Consider the following 23,234-nt stretch of genomic DNA (forward strand, 5'->3'; position numbering starts at 1 on the left):
CCCTACGCAGTGCTTAGCCTGGATTTTCTGTGTAAAACTATATGCCAGTCATCACAAGTAGCTCTGTTAACTCTTTGCTGGCCATTAGTAGTAGATCCATTTCGTTTTTAGAGAAACCTTCACCCCCATCCTTGTTCATGTACTCACACTAACAGAAAAGGGCTAAAAGTTTGGTTTCAAATAAAGCCCATTCCTGATCACTTAATACATGTGGATCCTCTGGATTCAGTTGGAAAAGTGACATTAAACTTAGGTTTAAAAAAAGCAAAACAAAAACATTCTATTATACATCTATTCCAGTATATTCCTAACTCAAAAAGTCCCTCCTATTGCTGTCAGCCCCTTCCAAATCTCCAAACTACTTCCAATTCCTGCGACTCAACGTCCTTTTAGAGGGTGGCTACGTTTGTTCTCCATGATCCTATTGTATGTAGGAACATAGCCATCCTCTCTTGCTTGCTCCTGAGATGTTCCAATTCCTGTGACTTCATTTTAGAAGGTGGCTATGCTCATTCTCCATGGTCCCACTGTATGTAGGAACATAGCCACCCTCTCTTGCTCGTTCCTAAGATGTTCCAATTCCAGTGCTTGACTTCATTTTAGAAGGTTGCTATGCTCATTCTCCATTATGCTACGGTATGTAGGAACATAGCCACCCTCTCTTGCTCGCTCCTGAGATGTTCCAATTCCTGTGACTTCATTTTAGAGGGTGGCTATGCTCATTCTCCATGGTCCCACTGTATGTAGGAACATAGCCACCCTCTCTTGCTCACTCCTGAGATGTTCCAATTCCTGTGACTTCATTTTAGAGGGTGGCTATGCTCATTCTCCATGGTCCCACTGTATGTAGGAACATAGCCACCCTCTCTTGCTCACTCCTGAGATGTTCCAATTCCTGTGACTTCATTTTAGAGGGTGGCTATGCTCATTCTCCATTGTCCCACTGTTTGTAGCAACATAGCCACCCTCTCTTGCTCACTCCTGAGATGTTCCAATTCCTGTGACTTCATTTTAGAGGGTGGCTATGCTCATTCTCCATGGTCCCACTGTATGTAGGAACATAGCCACTCTCTCTTGCTCGCTCCTGAGATGCACTATGTATTATGAGATGTATAGTGTGCATAGAGCAGTGTAAATGAGCACAACAAATGAGCACTGCGTGTTCCAAACAAAATAAAGTAAGAGGGAAAAGAAGAGGTTTGTCACGAAGGCAGAGCAATACAGTAAGAAACATAATTATTGACAAACATATTTATGACAAACAGATTACAGGGCCATTAAGTAGTGGATGTGGATGGATTACTTTTGGAGGATAAGGAGAATGTTTAGTGTCGCTCTAACGAAAAGCTTGATACACTTTATCACCTAGCTTCTGCCTTACTAGAGGAAAGTCCAGCTTTCTGGGACACTTCTGGTTAAAGGATAAATTCACCTTTGGAACACACGCCACTCATTTTTGGGTGGAACATATCACATGTTCCAGCATCTGCATTCCTGATCCTCCCTTCCCTGTGACAGCGGGCGGGGGATCTTCTCCCCGCATCCGCTGTCACAATTTAAAAACAGCTCCAACCACACGCCCGTGTCATTCTTTCACAAATATCCTATGAATGAATAGCCTACAAAGTACTGGCAACCATTGTGGCTCAAGGCTTGTAGTTCTCAATGAAGCTGGTGAACGCTCTGGTAGTTCATTGATTTTTGAAACTCTAAAGCAATGATGACGAACCTTTTGGAGCCCGAGTGCCCAAACTGCGACCCAAAACCCACTTATTTATTACAAAGTGCCAACCTGAATAGTGAGGTTTTAGTTTAGAAAAAAACAATTCGTATATTAGCATCGTACATTCACAGCTGGAGATCCTCTTGAATTCGCTGACCACCAGCACAAGAGGGCAAAGTTCCACTGACCACCAGCACAAGGGGGCAAAGTTCCACTGACCACCAGCACAAGGGGGCAAAGTTCCACTGACCACCAGCACAAAAGGGGCAATGTTCCACTGACCACCAGCACAAAGGGGCAATGTTCCACTGACCACCAGCACAAAGTGGCAATGTTCCACTGATCCCCAGCACAGAGGGGCAATGTTCCACTGACCACCAGCACAGAGGGGCAATGTTCCACTGATCCCCAGCACAGAGGGGCAATGTTCCACTGATCCCCAGCACAGAGGGGCAATGTTCCACTGATCCCCAGCACAGAGGGGCAATGTTCCACTCAACCCCAGCACAGAGGGGCAATGTTCCACTGATCCCCAGCACAGAGGGGCAATGTTCCACTCAACCCCAGCACAAAAGGGCAATGTTCCACTGATCCCCAGCACAGAGGGGCAATGTTCCACTGACCACCAGCACAGAGGGGCAATGTTCCACTGATCCCCAGCACAGAGGGGCAATGTTCCACTAACCACCAGCACAGAGGGGCAATGTTCCACTGACCACCAGCACAGAGGGGCAATGTTCCACTTACCACCAGCACAGAGGGGCAATGTTCCACTGACCACCAGCACAGAGGGGCAATGTTCCACTGACCACCAGCACAGAGGGGCAATGTTCCACTGACCACCAGCAGAGAGGGGCAATGTTCCACTGACCACAAGCACAGAGGGGCAATGTTCCACTGACCACCAGCACAGAGGGGCAATGTTCCACTGACCACCAGCACAGAGGAGCAATGTTCCACTGACCACCAGCACAAAGTGGCAATGTTCCACTCAACCCCAGCACAAAAGGGCAATGTTCCACTGACCACCAGCACAGAGGGGCAATGTTCCACTGACCACCAGCAGAGAGGGGCAATGTTCCACTGACCACCAGCACAGAGGGGCAATGTTCCACTGACCACCAGCACAGAGGGGCAATGTTCCACTGACCACCAGCACAGAGGGGCAATGTTCCACTGACCACCAGCACAGAGGGGCAATGTTCCACTGACCACCAGCACAGAGGGGCAATGTTCCACTGACCACCAGCACAGAGGGGCAATGTTCCACTGACCACCAGCACAGAGGGGCAATGTTCCATTGACCACAAGCACAGTGGGGCAATTTTCCACTGACCACCAGCACAGAGGGGCAATGTTCCACTGACCACCAGCACAGAGGGGCAATGTTCCACTGACCACCAGCACAGAGGGGCAATGTTCCACTGACCACCAGCACAGAGGGGCAATGTTCCACTGACCACCAGCACAGAGGGGCAATGTTCCACTGACCACCAGCACAGAGGGGCAATGTTCCACTGACCACCAGCACAGAGGGGCAATGTTCCACTGACCACCAGCACAGAGGGGCAATGTTCCACTGACCACAAGCACAGAGGGGCAATGTTCCATTGACCACCAGCACAGAGGGGCAATGTTCCACTGACCACCAGCACAGAGGGGCAATGTTCCACTGACCACCAGCACAGAGGGGCAATGTTCCACTGACCACCAGCACAGAGGGGCAATGTTCCTAATGCTGCAGATTTAAATGCCAGGAGACACCACATTATTAAAAGAATGTCAGTCTCAGTTAAATATGTATAAAAGTCACATCCAGTTCAGCAAATCAGCATTCTTGTTTGTTGCAGCTAGCTTCAGTAGCTGATGCACTGCTGGCTGACAACGCTGGCTGAAGGAGCAGCTAGGGAGGTAGTCGTGGCTTGTGATGACATCGGCCGGCGCTGCGACCGCGCATGAGCAGGACCCGACGCTCAGCTGCAGGGCAGTAGTGGGGCGGCTTGGCTAGCATGCCGGCAGCAAGGGCTCTGCATGCCCGCTGCGCATGCGTGCCATAGGTTCGCCACCAAGGCTCTAAAGTAACTGCCTGCACATATGAGGTACAGGCAGACAGCTATCATAAGTATCTGCAGGAAACCGGAGATTACACCTGTGATCTGCTGATCATGGGTGCAATGCTCTGCAGGCTTCCTGGAAAAAAAAAATTATATATGCACACTATTTTAACTGCAAAAAAAGTGCATTTATTATTTTCTTTCAAAAAGTAAATTTATCCTTTAACACCTTCCCCCCAGCCTACAGCAGATTGACGGCCGGGCGGGACACTCACCGTTGTAACTGGGCGTCAAACTACGGGACCGCGCAACTTCATGATCTGTCAGCTTCACGATCTGTCATCGGCTGTGTCCACAGGACACAGCCGATGACATATCACTACACCGGCCCAGTGTCATGTGACCGCTGTGACCAATCACAGCAGATCACATGTCAATTGTATACAATGGATGGCTTCCATTCATGCCATCCACTGTATACAATTATGATGTTAGCTGTGATTGGTCAAGGCAGTCACATGATACAGGCAGGACCAATCACAGCCCATCTGTATCATGTGATCAGCTTTGCCCAATCACAGTTAATCACAACAAAAGACTAAATGAATCAGTTTCAATAATTGCAAATATCAATGAAATATATCTGTATTAGCAATCATAATGTGCCCAGAGTAGTTCAATGTTACTGTGGTAACATGGTATTGCTTTGGTCACAGTGTGCTGAAAAATTAAATAGTAAAAAAAGAAAAAATTAATAAAAAATAAAAAAAAAATAATAGAAACATTTGGTGAAAATAATAATAGCAGAATACATTTTAACCTAAATTTATGAAAAAATGTTATTTATTTGCAAAATATTATAACAAAAACAAAGAAAAGTGCGTTATTTTTCAAAAGTTTCAGGTGTTTTTTGTTTTATTTAGCAAAAAATAAAAAACTCAGTGGTGATTAAATACCACCAAAAGAAAGCTCTATTTGTGTGAAAAAAAAGATAAAAATTTAATATGGGTACAGTGTTGCATGACTGCGCAATTGTCATTCAAAGTGCAACAGCCCTGAAAGGTGAAAATTGGCCTGGGCAGGAAGGGGGTATAAGCAGTGGTGTATTTAGGTTTTTGCTGCCCTAGGCAACACAAAAATCATCTGCCCCCACGGACACTGACTGCCACCACCCCTCCCTTCCCCTTCCCATGGAGAGAGCCTGACATTGACCAACAATACCCCTGCCCCCCCCACAGAGAGCCTTCCACTATCCCCAATCCCCCCCCCCCCCCCTCACCGGTGATAGAGAGAAAGACACACATCTTCACAGCTCCGGACATCCCCAGGAATGAGAGTCGGGCTCTGCATACACCATAAAGCAGCCCGCAGCCTCTCTCGGATCCCACCTGGATCCCATGGTGTGTGCGCTGCCCCCCTGAAAGATGCTGCCCTAGGCAAATGCCTTGTTTGCCTTGTGGTAAATACGCCCCTGGGTATAAGTGGCTGGTATTGAAGTGGTTAAGTGATGTCTGAATGGCATCCAGAATGGTAACTAAAAGCCTAGGAGTCTACACTGTTACAGGAAATTCTGATATTGTTTATAGCCAATAACACCTCTGTGGAGATAAACGTTCAGAAATCTTTGTCACTTCAACTGCATGTCATAGGTAAGATTTTATTTTAAAATAAAACTCCTATAGCTGCCTTTAGTTTGAGTTACTGTCAGTGTTATACTAATGTTTTTGTCATTTAGGTGCCATTGATAGCCCCTGCGTGGGCGCACCTTTTGCTCTGTTGGTGTTAGCGCACTGTTTTTTCTACTTTTTTTACGTGCAATTGATAGCCCCTGCGTGGGCGTGATTTGCTGCTCCTGTGTTAAACGGTTTAAAAATTAACCCCTTCACGCCAGCACCTCCCAGCCCTTTAAGGGTTTCAGAAGTCAGGAGGCAGGGTGGGGTTTAGGAACATGTGATCACCGTGACACGCCGTCACGGTGGTCACATGATCGGGAAAGGTCCCGATCGAAAGAGGAGATCGGGACCTTTCTGTGAGTACCGAACATGTGCACAGGGCGCGCGCTCTCAGCACATATGTTCTTTTTTAATAAAATGCAAATGTGCGGCCGCTCGCCGTCTAGGCCCAGATGCCGGGAGGCCGGTGTGAAGAGGTTAATAAAAACAAATAAATACAAAATAAAACTCCTGTTTTAAAGACAATGAATTTAAAAAGTGGATAGGTATTTAGAAATTTTAAAGCAGAATTAAACTCTCTCAGTCAACCAGGGGCGGACTGACCATTTGGAAACTCGGGCACTGCCCGAGGGCCCGGGGTCAGTAGGGGGCCCCATGAGATGCCCCTGGTACCTTTTTCATGGGCTTTTTTGAGTTTGGGCAAGGACACAGGGGCCCCATGATCCCCTGTTGCCCGGGGGCCCCATGAGTTGTCAGTCCGCCCCTGCAGTCAACATTAACTATTTGAAATCCTAACGCTGCTAGCATTAGTAAATAGATAGGAAGGTATATTATGTTTAATTTGTTTTACTTTGTATTATATTGCTTCAGTTGCTTCCTGGTGCTCAGCTAAGAACACCCCCCTGCCTGCATGCCTAAGCTAAGGTTAGATGGATCCCGGGAAGTAAATGCTACATTAATCATCTGCCCTTTCTCAAGATGGCCATGAGTAGAAATGCTAAGGAGGGTGTTTTTCAAAGTGATTTCTTAAGAACATAAAGCATGGAGACAAGGATAGATGGGGGAGTGTACTTTGATAATGAAAAATGAATCTAATAGCGTTTTAATTTGTGATACTCAGACAATCATCTGCCCTTTCTCAAGATGGCCATGGCTAGAAATGCTAGGGGGGGGGGGGCGTTTTTCAAAGTGATTTCTTAAGAAAGTATAGCATGGAGACATGGATGGATGAGGAAGTGTACTTTGATAAATAATTGTGTCTGAGCATCACAAATTAAAAAGGCTATTTAATTCATTTTTAAAGTTCCGCTTTAAAAAAGCTGCCATTTTTTCTATAGTGACAGAGTCACTTACAGCACAACTTCTAGAAAAAAACCAAACAATCACCTCACATGTATGTTCTCTCTGGCTGTTATAGCTGCAGAAATCCATTATATGTACCCTGCGGACAAAATAATACCAATCTGGAAGAAAAACTAGATGCCAAAATTCTGTATCCTTGGCAGAGAACTGAGGCTAGCCTGTGAGCAGTGAAAGGGGTTGGGTTCCTCTAACAGTAAAAATAGGTGTTAACCGTAAAAGATTTAGTCTGCGCGCCCCTCGGGATTCCGTGGTAAGAATAGATCTTATGAAGCTTTCAAAATGGCTGCCATCTGTCAAAGCTCTGCGTTTGTAGGAGACAAGAGCACTTTAAGCTCTTTAAGATGCGTAAGCTCTTTAAAGATATTTTCTTGCAATTTTACCAGCTATGTTTGTGATAAGACAGAAGGTCACAAGTAAGCAGATAAAACAGCAGCAGTCAGAGAAATTACACTTTTCCTACTTTAAATGGATTATTAAAGCAAGACTAGCTATAACAAGGCTTTGGGAGAATCCACGATGCACAGCCCTCCATATGGTGCAACCATCAGGTCAGTCACAACTCTATCCACACTGAATGCAACACGCTGTGCGCTCATGAATACGAAGTGTCGGTGATGTCACTGATCTCTAGTGATTGGACGGGCTGTGTGCTCATGAATATGAAGTGTCGGTGATGTCACTGATCTCTAGTGATTGGACGGGCTGTGTGCTCATGAATATGAAGTGTCAGTGATGTCACTGATCTCTAGTGATTGGACAGGCTGTGTTCTCATGAATATAAAGTGTCAGTGATGTCACTGGTCTCTAGTGATTGGACGGGCTGTGTGCTCATGAATATGAAGTGTCAGTGATGTCACTGATCTCTAGTGATTGGACGGGCTGTGTTCTCATGAATATAAAGTGTCAGTGATGTCACTGGTCTCTAGTGATTGGATGGGCTGTGTTCTCAGGAATATGAAGTGTCGGTGATGTCACTGGTCTCTAGTGATTGGACGGGCTGTGTTCTCAGGAATATGAAGTGTCGGTGATGTCACTGGTCTCTAGTGATTGGACGGGCTGTGTTCTCAGGAATATGGAGTGTCGGTGAGGTCACTGGTCTCTAGTGATTGGATGGGCTGTGTTCTCAGGAATATGAAGTGTCGGTGATGTCACTGGTCTCTAGTGATTGGACGTCCATGGATACCATGGTAAGAATAGATCTTATGAAGCTTTCAAAATGGCTTCCATCTGTCAAAGCTCTGTGTTTGCAGGAGACAAGAGTACTGTGTGCTCATGAATATGAAGTGTCGGTGATGTCACTGGTCTCTAGTGATTGGATGGGCTGTGTGCTCATGAATATGAAGTGTCAGTGATGTCACTGGTCTCTAGTGATTGGATGGGCTGTGTGCTCATGAATATGAAGTGTCAGTGATGTCACTGGTCTCTAGTAATTGGACGGACTGTGTTCTCATAAATATGGAGTGTCGGTGATGTCACTGGTCTCTAGTGTTTCGACAGGCTGTGTTCACAGGAATAGGACATGTTGGTGATGTCACTGGTCTCTATAGATTGGATGAGCTGTGTTCCCATGAATATGAAGCGTCAGTGCTGTCACTGGTCTCTAGTGACTGGACAAGGTGTGTTCCCATGAATATGAAATGTCGGTGATCGCACTGGTTTCTATTGAATGGGTTAGAGGCACTCTCGTAAATATCTGTGTCGTGTAAATGACTTACCAGTTCTAGACATTGTTCTGTCTGGGAGGGGCTCCAGAGGGAAAAAGCCATGATGACTGCTAAAACTTTGGCTTAACTCCTCCATTTGCATAGGGTAGAAACTTTCCTCTGGATCCATCACCCTGTGACTTGGCTGGAGACTACTGGATGACTGTTCTCTATGATCAGGGTGGATTCTTATTTCCCGATTTGAACCAAAGATATGATCTTTATAAATGGGGCTTAAATGGGGAATGGTTGATGTGGTCTGTGAATAGGCGATAGGCGTCATAAAGTTGTTGAGCTCCTTCAGATAGCTTCCATCACCCACAACCTTGGCTTGGACATGACTGGCATGATTTTGGCTACTAGTACTGTTTTTTAGCACAGGAGGCTGGCCATGACCACTAATAAAAGAATGACCACTGACATCTCTGACATGGCTTCTTTCAATTTCATTAATGTTTGTGTAGCCCATGGTTGGCAGATGGTGGTCCAACATGGCTTGATAAAGCCAGCTTTGGCTGTTGCCATCCTTAAGGGTCACCGACTGGCTATGGCCGCTGATATTCCTGAACTGGCCACTACTGGAGATATTTATGTCACTTATCGGTCGCTGGTTCAGATCCACCCTTCCACTCTTCATGAACTGGCTAGATAGTTCTTTAACATAATCATCAAATAATTGTCTTCGAGTTAGTTCAACAGCCACATTTGACTTGAGCAGATCTTTATCAATGTTTTGGAAGTCTTTATCACTGTGTTGGGGTTTGGCCTGGCTTCTTGACTCAGAATGACCACTGTTGAGAAGACTTCTCATATTGGTGGCAACCATTTCCAGGGCTTTGTTAGGTTGTTCAATGTTCTCCTTAGGCTGGTAAATTCCTATTAGAGGCTGGCCACTAGATTTGTCGATTGTGGTTTTGTTACAAAACTGAGATCCATCACCCATATATCTGGGACTGGGCTCCTTATCGTCACTCCCACCAAGAGGACCTTGGCTTCGCTCATTCAAGAGCTGGCTGAAATTAATCAAGTCTGAGGTAACACTCTCCTTAAAATGTCTACTGCTGGTAGACCTTGGGCTAGTCTTATTACTGTCTTCTAAATGTTGGGTACTGTTGAGCTCTAAGTGGCTACCACCTTCTTTGTGGTGCCTACTGTTACTGCTGGTGAGGTGACTGGCTCCTATCACACCTTGCCTCGTTTTGTCACTGGTCTCTTCACCATAGCCACCTTCTCTGGTCTGTTTACTGGACCATTGTTCAGTGGGTTCAGTCTGTTGAAAGGGCACAAAGGATGATGGGGATATAGTGGGAGCCTGTGAAAAGAAAGGATGTGTTATGGACTGCGTATTGCAAATATAAGGGCTTGTGATTAGACAGAAGCTTAGTATCTCTGTGTGGAGGCAGCTATCTTAATAGAGAACTGTGTTTTCTCATGAACTGTCCCTCTGATGACTAGTAATCTGATGACTAGTAAGGGAATATTCAAAAAGCAGCTGTAGAGGTGCAGGAAACAGATCCACAGAATAAATGAAGCACAGAGAGATCCTTGCACTGCAGGTCTTAGGTACAGCTTCCTCTCCAGTAAGGAGTCATTGAGCAGCACAGTACTGACATCACCAAACCTAACTGTAAATCTTGGGTGAGACTAGCAGTAAGAGGCAGCAGGGCCTAAGGCAGGGGTGGGCAAACTTTTTGACTTGAGGGCCGCAATGGGTTCATATATTGGACCCGGGGGCCGGACCAAGAGTAGATGAATGATGTGTATGTGTCATCCATAGTAAGTATAGTAATATTCCCCCATAGTAAGCATAGTAATTAATCCCCCATATAGTAATTCATCCCCCATAATAATTCATCCCCCATATAGTAATTCATCCCCCATAGTAATTCATCCCCCATATAGTAATTCATCCCCCATATAGTAATTCATCCCCCATATAGTAATTCATCCCCCATATAGTAATTCATCCCTCATATAGTAATTCATCCCCCATAGTAATTCATCCCCCATATAGTAATTCATCCCCCATAGTAATTCATCCCCCATATAGTAATTCATCCCCCATATAGTAATTCATCCCCCATATAGTAATTCACCCCCCCTATAGTAATTCATCCCCCATATAGTAATTCATCCCCCATATAGTAATTCACCCCCCCTATAGTAATTCATTCCCCATATTAATTCCCCAAGTCCCCCCTGTGTCAATTCACTTACCTTTGCTCCGCGCGTTCCTCTCGCCGTGTTCCCGCGCCCTTCCGGTGTAGCATGAAAATCTGTCTCCTATGAGGATCTGTCCCCCTCGACGTATCTGCGCATGTGCCAGTTTCAGGCATTAGCAGCCGATCGGCGATCTCCGGCACATGCGCAGATACGTCGAGGGGGACAGATCCTCATAGGAGACAGATTTTCACGCTACACCGGTCTTCAGGGCGGACTGTGAGAGGAGCCTCGCGGGAGCCTAGCTCCGCGGGCCGGATTAAAAGGTCCGCCGGGCCGTAGTTTGCCCATTGCTGGCCTAAGGTAATCTCACACTGTAGATATACACTTTTGAGGGTCAAGCACAGAAGTAAATTACCAATTTTCAAGAGAAATTAAAGACAAAAGGTAGATTTTTCAGAATACTGAAAAGCAGTTATCATTGGTTTTCCAATAATAAACCAAATCTCCCTTTTTTTCAGATATATTTTAAACAATAAGGAACTAACTTTAGAGGAGAGAACTTGCAAGGCCTGGCTCCAGTGGCTCTTCATGACATCCTGCAGCTGTGTTAGCATCTCTGCTCTCTGTGTTTCTAATCGATGCAGAGACCGAGACAGTTCCTGACAGCGTTCTTCTGAGCAAGATAACCTATAGAGAGAAAGCAGAGAGAAAAAAAAAAATTAGGAAACCAGGGATGCACTTATCAGGAGAATCAGAAAAAAAAACAAAAATTTAAAAGCAAACTGCTCTGCCCCTTAACTTGCGGCATAACAGACAGAAGGGGGCTATGAGTCTGTCCTCCTCCTGCGGGGTGATACAGACAGAAGGGAGCTATGAGTCTGTCCTCCTCCTGCAGGGTGATACAGACAGAAGAGGGCTATGAGTCTGTTCTCCTCCTGCAGGGTGATACAGCCAGAAGGGGGTATGAGTCTGTCCTCCTCCTGCAGGGTGATACAGACAGAAGGGGGGCTATGAGTCTGTCCTCCTGCAGGGTGATACAGACAGAAGGGAGCTATGAGTCTGTCCTCCTCCTGCAGGGTGATACAGACAGAAGGGGGGCTATGAGTCTGTCCTCCTCCTGCAGGGTGATACAGACAGAAGGGGGCTATGAGTCTGTCCTCCTCCTGCAGGGTGATACAGACATAAGGGGACTATGAGTTTGTCCTCCCAACTGTGGGGTGACACATACAGACAGAAGGGAAAGAAGCTATGTGTCTGTCCTTTTCCTACAGGGTGACACAGCCAGAAAGGAGCTATGAATGTTCTCCTCCTGCAGGACGATACAGACAGAAGGGGGCTATGAGTCTGTTCTCCTCCTGCAGGGTAATACAAACAGAAGGGAATTATGAGATTTTCCTCCTCCTGCATGGTGACACAGACAGAAGGGAGCTATGAATGTTCTCCTCCTGCAATATGATACAGACAGAAGGGAGCCATGGGTCTGTTCTCCCCCTGAAGGGTGATACAGACAGAAGGGAGCTATGAGTCTGTCCTCCTCCTGCAGGGTGATACAGACAGAAGGGAGCTATGAGTCTGTCCTCCTCCTGCAGGGTGGCACATACAGACAGAAGGGGGCTATGAGTCTGTCCTCATTCTAGTTTGATACAGACAGAAGGGGGCTCGGAGTCTGTCCTCCTCCTGTAGGGTGATACAGACATAAGGGGGTTATGTGTCTGTCCTCCTGCAGGGTGATACAGACAGAAGGGAGCTACGTGTTGTCCTCCTCCTGCAGGGTGATACAGACAGAAGGGGGCTAGGAGTCTGTCCTCCTCCTGCAGTGTGATACAGACAGAAGGGGGCTATGAGTCTGTCCTCCTCCTGCAGAGTGATACAGACAGAAGGGGGCTATGAGTCTGCGCTCCCAACTGCAGGGTGATACAGACAGAAGGGGCTATGAGTCTGTTCTCCTCCTGCAGGGTGATACAGACAGAAGGGGGCTCTGATTCTGTCCTCCTCCTGCAGGGTGACACAGACAGAAGAAGTACTCAACTGCAAAAGCAACACAGCAACTTACTTGTGCTCATAATCCAAAATGATCTCACGGTGACGCCTCTCTCGCTCCTGTAATTCTGACTTGAACTGTGACAGCTGGTTGGACAGTTCAGTCTCATGCTGAGAAGCAAGATCTAGCAATTGTTTCCTGAGTGTCCAAAAAAAGTTAAGTTGAATAAATGTTTGTAGCTAAATGACTATTGCCCACTGGCAGGTACGTTGGTACGTTGTAGCTAAATGCGTACATCTTACAATGAAATGAAATCTCCTTTGTCATACCTGTGCTGTTCTCTCACACTGCACAAGTGCTGAGCGCTCTCTTCATGGAAAGCTGTCAGTCTCTCTGTTATCTCCTCTTCCAATCGCATTTTGTGCTCACTCTCTAATCGTACCTTCTCGGACTCATTACGTGCCTGCAACGCAAGACATGTTTATCACCACTCCAAGAACACAGAGGAATGGCATTAGAGTAGATGTAAACCCTATATGAAAGGAATACTAGAGTGAATTTACTAAAGACAAATAGACTGTGTACTTTGCAAGTGCTTTGTACATGTGGTAAAGCTCCGTGGACTGCCATCATCCAATAATGTGCAAGCAAAACTGCTTTTTTTTCTTAAATTTTCCTTGCACCTGATTGGGTATTCTTTACAAAGTGAAGCTTTAGTGCATTTATATTTACTAAGGAAAAAGAATTCAACTGCACTTGCAAAGTGCACAGTCTATTTGTCTTTAGTAAATCCACCTCTCTGTGTATCAAACAATTGCCAAATACTTATTTTCTCCATCTTTTTTTGGCCTGTTTCACACGTTTGTATAAGAGCAGTGTGAACAGCAAGCTTTGACAAAGCATTTGCAGATTTGCAAGCTATGTTAAAGTTTTAAATGTTCCATTGTGCTCCAGTTTGCAAATGTTGACCACAAATCCTAATATGAATGCTGATTGTCACGCTAAGCAAGCTACTAGCAGGCTTCAGCAGGCTTTCAACAAACTTCAAGAAGTGCTGAAGCCTGCTAGTGGCTTGTTTAAAGTGGCAATCAGTATTCCCATTAGGATCTGTGGTCAACATTTACAAACTGAAGCTGAATGGCATTATAAAAGCTTCAACAAAGCTTGCTGAAAGCTCTGCAAATTCTTTGTCAAAGTGAAACAGGAATTTAATCCTTTGTTACATCTCAGTGTTCTTGATCACCTGCAGCCTCTTTGCAACCACTTTCTGTCTATATGTACACAAGCGAAGGCTGCATTGAATTTCTCAGGGTGGCTTTAAATGTTCCATTGTGCTTCAGTTTGCAAATGTTGACCACATATCCTAGATCCCAATATGAATGATGAATATCACTCTAAGCAAGCAGCTAGCAGGCTTTCAACAAAGTTCAAGAAGTGCTGAAGCCTGCTAGCGGCTTGTTTAAAGTGGCAATCAGCATTCCCATTAGGATCTGTGGTCAACATTTACAAACTGAAGCTGAATGGTATTTTAAAAGCATTGAAAAAGAATTTACAGAGCTTTCAGCAAGCTTTGTTGAAGCTTTCAAAATACCAATACCATAGTGATTAGGTTACATCTACTTTAAAGTGGTTGTAAAGGCTCAAAGTTGTTTACCTTCATGCATTCTATGCTTGAAGGTAAAAACCCCTCTGTGTGCAGCAGCCCCCCCAAATACTTACCTGAGCCCCATCTCAATCCAGCAATGTGCACGGGAGCGTCGGCTCTCCTGGGTCTCTCCCTCCTCATTGGCTGAGACAGCAGCGGCAGCTGCTGGCCCCCACTACTGTCAATCACAGCCAGTAAGCCAATGAGGAGAGAACGGGGGCAGGGCCAAGACTTGCTCTGTGTGTGAATGGACAGACAGAGCAGCAGCTCGGGAGCGAGCCTGCTCGGGTGCCCCCATAGCAAGCTGCTTGCAATGGGGGCACCAGGTGGGAGGGAGGGGCCTGGAGTGTTGGCGGGGGACCTGAAAAGAGATCGGGGCTGCTCTAGGCAAAACCATTACTCAGAGCAGGTAAGAATAACATGTTTATTATTATTTTTTTTAAAATGTAATGTCCCTTTAATCCTGGCCTTTAGAAAGTAAATGACGGTTTGGACAATATTTAAAACGCACTAGTTGAAAACAATGGAGAAAACAACATATCATCTCTTTTACTAAATTTACAGCACAGCATGATCCTGATAGACTGTTACCTTCTCTAAGTTGAGCTCCATCAGCAGAGTATCTCTCTCTCTGTGCGAAGTCTGCAGTTCTCTCTCCAAGCGCAGGACGTCACTCTGCAGGGAGGACAGAGCCATCTGTAACTGCTGAGACTTCTGGCTTTCCTGCTGGGTTAGAGCCTGTGGGAAAGGGATTCAAATGGCAGAGATTAGCAGATGAGCAGCCTGGGGACTCTTCAACTGCTGTGGAACCTCAAATCGCAGCACGACTTAAAGGTTGAGATGTTGACATCCTGTGCAAGCTACATGCTTACAAGTCCAAACGAAGACATTATAATTGTGCAGAACAGTATAGGAATTGCTATCATTTGAGACCGAAAGGTTTGGCCTAGGCCCATCACACAAAAGCTGGAGAGATACAGGAAACAGACATGATGTAGAGAGGGGAGTACAGGTCGAGAACGTTATAAAACTGAACTTCGGAATAAGCAAAAGTTGTCTATATACAAGAGTCATGTGCAGGGCGGACTGACCATTGGGGAACTCGGGCACTGACCGAGGGCCCAGGGTCAGTAGGGGGCCCCATGAGATGTCCCTGTTACCTTTCATAGGCTTTTTTGGGTGTGGTTTAAGTGTGGGCAAGGACACAGGGGCCCCATGATCCCCTATTGCCCGGGGGCCCCATGAGTTGTCAGTCCGCCCCTGGTCATGTGTCATTCTTCCTTGGATCTTGGAGTGCTTTGTGTATTCCTTCCAGATCTGTGCAGTAATCTAGAGAGATATTTCCTTCCTGTAATAAAGACCGCTCACTGCTGCTCTCTCTCCCTGTGCAGGATGTCTGGTCTTGTCTCCGCCCCCTCCTGTAGCTTTCTGTAGGCAGCACGTAGTGGGTAGTATGCTGGGTCCCTCCCACAGCTCTGCATAGGCTATGTACAGAACAGTGATGATGTCACTGCTACTTTTACTGGACAATAACTGGCTTTACAAAAGTCATTTGGTAAATGTATATCCTTTGGGACTACTGGGGATTATATTTAAAGGATTGGTTCATCTTTTCACAAAACACAAAAAGGTGAACTAACTCAACACCCTCCCACACTCCCTGCTGCACTTACTTCATTGGATAATTATCTTTCACGGCTCACGTTAGCTGATGTGATAGTCCAGACATTTCTTCTTCCAGACAGAGCGATTCTCATTGGTCAGAGTGGTCATGTACTGCAAAGCGAAACAAAACAAAAAGCGCACCAACCTTGCGCATTACCTCAGTAACCAAATTTTATTAAATACAACATGATACTCACAAACAGCAAAGTAAATCAAGTATGCAATTCCTCAGAGGAACGTGAAAATTAGGCAGCCTGCATGGGTCCCATCATAGGGGTAGACACTCAGAGTACAGCGGACGCGTTTCAAAGGGCATCCCTTCTTCATCAGAGCTCTGATGAAGAAGGGATGCCCTTCGAAACGTGTCAGTTTAATTTTCAAGTTCCTCTGAGGACTTTCATGCTTGATTTACTTCGCCGTTTGTGAGTATCATTCTGTATTTAATAAAATTTGGTTACTGAGGTAAGGCGCAAGGTTGGTGCGCTTTTTGTTTTGTTTCGCAGTACTGGTCGGGCTTCCCCAGCCTTGTTTGGAGCTGCGCAACCCTATATGCACTGGTGGTCGAATTTTTCCAGTTCTGGTTCCATCTATTCGCCACCTATCTGGGTCTCAGAGTGCAGGAGAGTTCGTTTCTGGTTCAAATGAACAGAGTGGTCATGTGATGGCGCTGAACAATGCCTGCTCACCACCATGATACTACGCCGCCTCTGGGCAGTGTACTTCATTTTTAGATGCCTGGTCTGCTACACCACTCGTTTGTGTAGCTGAGGGTAATCAAGGAAGGAGGGACTGGGGGTGTGGAGAGGGTGTAGTGACTTAGTTACATATTGTAAAAAGGTGAACTAACCCTTTAAAACAGCGGTTCTTAACCTGTGGGTCACGACCCTTTGGGGGTCGAACAACCCTTTCACAGGGGTCTCCTAAGACCATCGGAAAACACATATTTACGATGGTCTTAGGAACCGAGACGCCGCTCCTTAATCAGACTCCAGTCCGCCCACATGCAGATACGTCCACATTTCCCTGGACCGCGATGTGTGCGCGGGATGACATGCCTCCCCTGTCATCTGGCCACATCCCCGGGATCACTCAACAGCTCCGCCTCCTCGCCAGTGATTGGCTGCCAGAACTGTAGCTCAGGAGAGGCACACAGGCGGCCAATCACTAGCGAGGAGGTGGAGCTTGGAGAGGAGGAGCCGAGCAGCAGCGCGAAGAGCAAAGAAGATCGAGTGAGGGAGTGGCCGGAGAAGGAAGACAGCTAACAGGTAAGCGTCTGTAGCGTGCAGATGGTGCTGCTGCAGCCAGGTATGCTGGCTGTAGATGGGAGAGGGAGGGAGCGAGCCCAGGCTGGAGCAGGAGTCAGCAAGGTAAGTATCATTGGTGTCAGTGGGAGGAATAGTGCCCCATCATTGGTGTCAATGATGGGGCACTATTTCCTCCCCCCCCACTGACACCAACGATGGGGAACTATTCCTCCTTCCACTGACACCAACGATGGGGCACTATTCCTCCCCCCACTGACACCAACGATGGGGCACTATCCCCCCCCACTGACACCAATGATGGGGCACAATTCCCCCCCACACTAGTATCAATGATAGGGCACTATTCCTCCCACTGACACCAATGATGGGGTACTATTCCTCCCACGGATACCAATGATGGGGCACTATTCCTCTCACTGATACCAATGATGGGGCACTATTCCTCCCACTGACACCAATGATGTGGCACTATTCCTCCACTGATACCAATGATGGGGCACTATTCCTCCCATTGACACCAATGATGGGACACCATTCCTCCCACTGACACCAATGATGGGGCACTATTCCTGCCACTGATACCAATGATGGGGTGCTATTCCTTCCACTGATACCAACGATGGGACACTATTCCTTCCACTGACACCAATGATGTGGCACTATTCCTCCCACTGACACCAATGATGTGGCACTATTCCTTCCACTGACACCAATGATGTGGCACTAGTCCTCCCACTGCAAAATTACAGTTATGAAGTAGCAACGAAAATAATTTTATGGTTGGGGGTCACCACAACATGAGGAACTGTATTAAAGGGTCGCGGCTATAGGAAGGTTGAGAACCACTGCTTTAAAACATTTTTTTGCCCGGAGTTCAGCTTCATATGTACATGAAAAAAAAAAAAAAAATTGTGGGCTACTATTGCTGGCTTGCTTCTGAGAATGTCAATTGCTGTATCTGCGTTTTCCTACATAAATGATGCTGAATAAATAAGTCAGAGATGTCAGAAAAGTTGGTACTCTTTCCCTCTATACCCGTTCCACGTCAGTGACTCCAAAACCACTGAAACTAAAGCATGTGCATGAAATCTGAGCAACTAGCATTGCAAGGAGAGGTCCATGACAGCAGCCCACAATTTTCCCTCACAACAAGTGCACTTTAATGCCAAACTCCATGAAAAAAAAAAAATTTTATGCAGTGGGGCTTTGCCTGTACTGCATGGGTTAACTGCTTGTCTTGTCCAGGGGGTGCACAGAAAGGTTATACTTACCCGATCCATCCATCGATCTTCTGGAAACATCACTCCCCCACGTCCAGTGGTGATGGTTCAAGCCATCCACACGTCCAGAGCCAGTCTATGAGCAAGATGACGTCAGGAACAGTTCATGCACAAAACCGCTACTTAGTGTGTGTGTTTTTGGGGGGGGGGGTGTCGGGTAGTAGAAGAAGGGAGCCCCCCTGCATGGGAAAAAAAACCCTGGAGTTCTTTGAGAAAAAAACCCTGTAGTTAAAGCTGAACTCAAGCCTTCCCTACAGTCTTCCACAGTTGTATGGGCTGCTCTCCTGTACTAATATGGCTTACTCTGATTTCACTGCACACTGAGCTTCTCATAATGTGCATTATAATCTGCAGAAAGTCAGATAAAGTTCACCTCATTTCCTGGCTGGAAGGCATCCAGCATCATCTAGCTCTTTCCTCCCACAACCTGACTGTCCCCTTTCCACATTTGCAGCTTTGGATAAGCAGTTCCCCGCAGAAGAAGCCAGAAATGGACCCAAACACTGCTGGATGACCCAGACTTAGGCCAGTACATCAAGGTAAGAAGAATAAAAAAAATGCATAGGATGGGTTAGTCAGGGGCGTGGGGGAAGGGGAATTGATACTTATTAGGAGATGAGCTTTAAAGTTTCTGAAAGGTAGTTTGCATGTTCTCCATGTGCCTGCATGGGTTTCCTCCGGGTACTGCGGTTTCCTCCCACACTCCAAAGACATGCTGGTAGGTTAATTGGCTCCTGTCTAAATTGTCCCTAGTATGTGTATGTATGAATGTGAGTTAGGGGCCTTAGATTGTACGCCCCTTGAGGGTTAGGGACCTTAGATTGTACGCCCCTTGAGGGTTAGGGATCTTAGATTGTACGCCCCTTGAGGGTTAGGGACCTTAGGTTGTACGCCCCTTGAGGGTTAGGGACCTTAGATTGTACACCCCTTGAGGGTTAGGGACCTTAGATTGTACGCCCCTTGAGGGTTAGGGACCTTAGATTGTACGCCCCTTGAGGGTTAGGGACCTTAGATTGTACGCCCCTTGAGGGTTAGGGACCTTAGAATGTACGCCCCTTGAGGGTTAGGGACTGATGTGAATGTACAATATATATGTAAAGAGCTGCATAAATTGTGGGCGCTATATAAATACCTGTAATAAATAAAGGAAGGAGCATTTGCGTGGACACATAAACATGCATTAGAAGACTTGCAACTCACTATAATAAATGTGTTCGAAGCCCTGCCTTCCTTAACCTCCCTGGCAGTATTCCCGAGTGTAGCTCGGGGTAAAGTTTCAGCACCACAAGCGGTAACCCCGAGCTACACTCAGGAATACACTGCAGCGTTGCTCCGGGATCTCTTCTTCACTTACCTTGTCCTGCTCTCCCGCGATGTCCCCCCTGCAGCGTCCCTGGCCATCTCCTCCGGCCGATGCCGGCATCCGGTCCCTGCGAGCGTCGGGACATACGGGACTTACGGGGGGCCAGAACCGGTGGCAAATTTGAAAATTTTAAAAACTGACATTTTCTAAAACTAAAATCACATAGTATAACATTCCTGTATCAAACCATTTCACATACATTTTGTCCCGAGTGCTTTGTCCGGCGCCCTGCCTGCATTTTTACTGTTCTTTCTGCCTGGAAACTGAGAAAAGTCCATGGCGTCCAAAAAGCGTCCCTTTAGGTCAAAAGCGGTTTTAGACCGGCTAGAGAACAGCGATAGTAAATCAGAACCACTTGCAGAATTGAGTGATAATGATTCGTGGGGGAAATTCCTCATCAGACACTGAAAACAATTCTGCGACTGAGCTCAGCGATGTGCGAACTTGGCGCTATATTTCACATTTCAGTGTTTTTGGTTTGATTATATTATTGAATTAAATGTATTATTATTATATTATTATTTTTTATGATTATTTATTAAATTATAATTTAGGATTTCGTGTTTCAAGTTTTATCATCCCCGGGATGTTTACTAGACTCTTGTTCAGACAGATTTCAGCGAGTTATTCCTAAGAATTACAGGCCTACAATAAAAAAATTACATATATTTCCATGCAAAAAAAGTACCGCTTTGAGCACAGAAATACTGACATAATCAGACCGCTAGGGAGGTTAAGCTGTACACTTTTCAGTAGGGGGTTTACAAAGTAATGTGTAAGAAAAAACAAAAAAAACACCAAAAAAACAAAAACAAAAACAAAAAATCACACATATTAGTAAATTTGTCTTTGGATTGTTGCGGTGAATTTCACCCTCTTGTAGAATTGCCCTTTTTGGTTCTCACCTTCTCATTCTCCAGCTCTGTACTTCCCTCCTCCTGCATTCTTCTGCACTCCTCCTGCAGCTCTCTCTCCCTCTCTTCCCAGGTCTTCTGCTGTTCCTGCATTCTGTATTGTAGTGAGTGCAGCTCCCTCTGATCCTCCGTTCGGGCCTCTTTCTCAGCCTCCGATTCAGCCTTCAACTGGGCGACTCTGGCAGCTTGCTCATCGACCTACGCGGGAGTAAATGTCACAGATAATCTTACACCCAGGTGTGAGCAGCATGCACACTTCAGTGTATGTATTAAAGGGAATATATTAATGTTTTCAGTGAGATCATGCTTTGTGCTCTTGCAAAACATTATTTTTTATTTTTTTTAATGCAATTCAAAGCAGAATTAAACTTTTTTGATCCCCAGGAGCTTCATAGGCCTCATTCATATGGCAATTTTCTATGTAGGATCTTGCCAGGAATAGTTGCCAGCAAGATTCTACATTACAGGGCTCTGTACACATTATTATTATTATAATACAGTATTTATAAAGCGCCAATAGTTCGCTCAGCGCTGTACATTACAAAGGGGGACAGAACATGTGACAGAACAATACCAATACAATGCAAAACATGAGGGGATCGAGGGCCCTGCTCTTTCGAGCTTACAATCTAGGGGGGAGGGGATAGTGGCACAGGAGGAGATAGCTGTGGGGGATGGAGTGGTGGGAGGAGTGGAGGAGGTCGGCAAGTTAGCAGGGGGTGGGGTAGGCTTCCCTGAAGAGGTGGGTTTTCAGGGTGCGCCTAAAGGAGAGGAGAGTAGGTGATAATCTGATGGGTTGGGGCAGGGAGTTCCAGAGGATGGGTGACACCCTGGAGAAGTCCTGGAGGCGGGCATGGGAGGAGGAGACCAGGGCACTAGAGAGAAGGAGGTCTTGTGAGGAGCGGAGTGTGCGTGTTGGGTGGTACTTGGATATTAGGTCAGTGATGTAGTTCGGGGCAGTATGGTGGACGGCTTTGTACGTCAGTGTTAGGATTTTGAATTTGATCCATTGCGCAATCGGAAGCCAGTGGAGGGATTGGCAGAGGTGGGTGGCGGAGATGGAGCGGTTGGAAAGGTGAATGAGTCTGGCTGCCGTATTCAGGATGGACTGAAGCGGGGATAGCCAGCGGCGAGGCAGGCCAGTGAGGATACATATTGCACACATTGATTAATGTTTACATGTGTACAGCCTAACAGCATAAATGGCCTCTATCGGCCACTCCCGCTGCTCGGCGAAATGCTAGGACATAGACGTCTTCTGCTTCTTGCATCTTAGCAACGAAGGATGCAAATCCTGCCACTAAACAAGCAGTCAGTTCCCCATCAGGTTTGTTGTTACAGCCAATCAAATTCTACATAGGCAGAAACAGCTCCTTCCACCGGCGGACTTGTAGTGATATGTCAGAGGCGGAGCCAGAATAGTTTCACAGTATTGCGGTTCTTTGTCCAGTCCGCTCCTAATGGCTGGTGGAGGAGACATTTATGCTTATGATGAATGTGATTGGCTGAGCTGTCAGTGCGGACCTGATAGTGTTTAGCACTACAGAAATGAACCACTAGCTCCTCCCCCACCAGGGCCAGTGAATGAATGAACGATTTATTCGACTGTTAAATCAATAGTCTGCAATCGGCACCTACATTACACATTGCTAATATTTACATATGAGCCATGAGCAGCAGCGGGAGCTAATACGGTTACTGTGCTCTGTTCATTTGTACCATGTAAACAGTGTTCATGCTGGAAACATAGGGGGAGATTTACTACAATTGAAGCGTGCAAAATCTGGTGCAACTCTGCATAGAAACCAATCAGCTTCCAGATTTTATGTTAAAAGCTTAATAGAACAAGCTGAAGTTAGAAGCTGATTGGCTCCCATGCACAGCTGCACTAGATTCTGAGTGCTCCAGTTTTAGTAAATCCCCCCATAATGTTGTTTACAGCTTAATATACCAACCTGGGTGTACTTGTGTCCTACGTTTTTTTTCTATGCTGTTGAACTGTATATGTGTACATACTGTAAACATAGGAGAAGATTTACAATTGAAGCGTGCAAACTCTGGAGCAGCTCTGCATAGAAACCAATCAGCTTCCAGGTTTTATTGTCAAAGCTTAATTGAACAAGCTGATTGGCTACCATGCACAGCTGCACCAGATTCTGAGTGCATCAATTTTAGTAAATTCCTCCCATAATGTTGTTTACAGCTGAATATACAAACCTAGGTGTACTTGTGTCCTAAGTTTTTTTTCTAAGCTGTTGAACTGTATATGTATGGGCCCATAGGCTCCTTTTTTGCTGCGTTTCTATGTGTGCAAAACTATATGCTGAATGCATCGGAACACAACGTATTTTACATCAGTGTGAATGAGAATCTGCAAGAATGCACTGCATTTACACACTTACCTTGTACAGCAACCCCTTCCAGTGCTGCGTCATCTGCTCTC

At 46.1% G+C, this 23,234-nt stretch overlaps 1 protein-coding gene across 1 annotated transcript in view; it reads right to left on the bottom strand.

Annotated features, from left to right (window-relative positions):
* Nucleotides 1–23,234, bottom strand: part of CNTROB (centrobin, centriole duplication and spindle assembly protein) — a 70,465-nt gene that overhangs the window by 10,114 nt on the left and 37,117 nt on the right. Inside the window, exons 9-14 of the mRNA XM_089661577.1 lie at nt 20,783–20,989; nt 14,896–15,042; nt 12,989–13,122; nt 12,732–12,857; nt 11,224–11,365; nt 8,528–9,827 (exon numbers count right to left, since the gene is read on the bottom strand). Coding sequence (XP_089517703.1) covers nt 8,528–9,827; nt 11,224–11,365; nt 12,732–12,857; nt 12,989–13,122; nt 14,896–15,042; nt 20,783–20,989 — 2,056 coding nt within the window. The remainder of the gene's footprint in view (nt 1–8,527; nt 9,828–11,223; nt 11,366–12,731; nt 12,858–12,988; nt 13,123–14,895; nt 15,043–20,782; nt 20,990–23,234) is intronic.

This window comes from Staurois parvus, unplaced genomic scaffold (assembly GCF_062004578.1).
Source record: "Staurois parvus isolate SC_StPar_1 unplaced genomic scaffold, SC_StPar_1.0 ptg001352l, whole genome shotgun sequence".
Lineage (NCBI taxonomy): Eukaryota > Metazoa > Chordata > Amphibia > Anura > Ranidae > Staurois > Staurois parvus.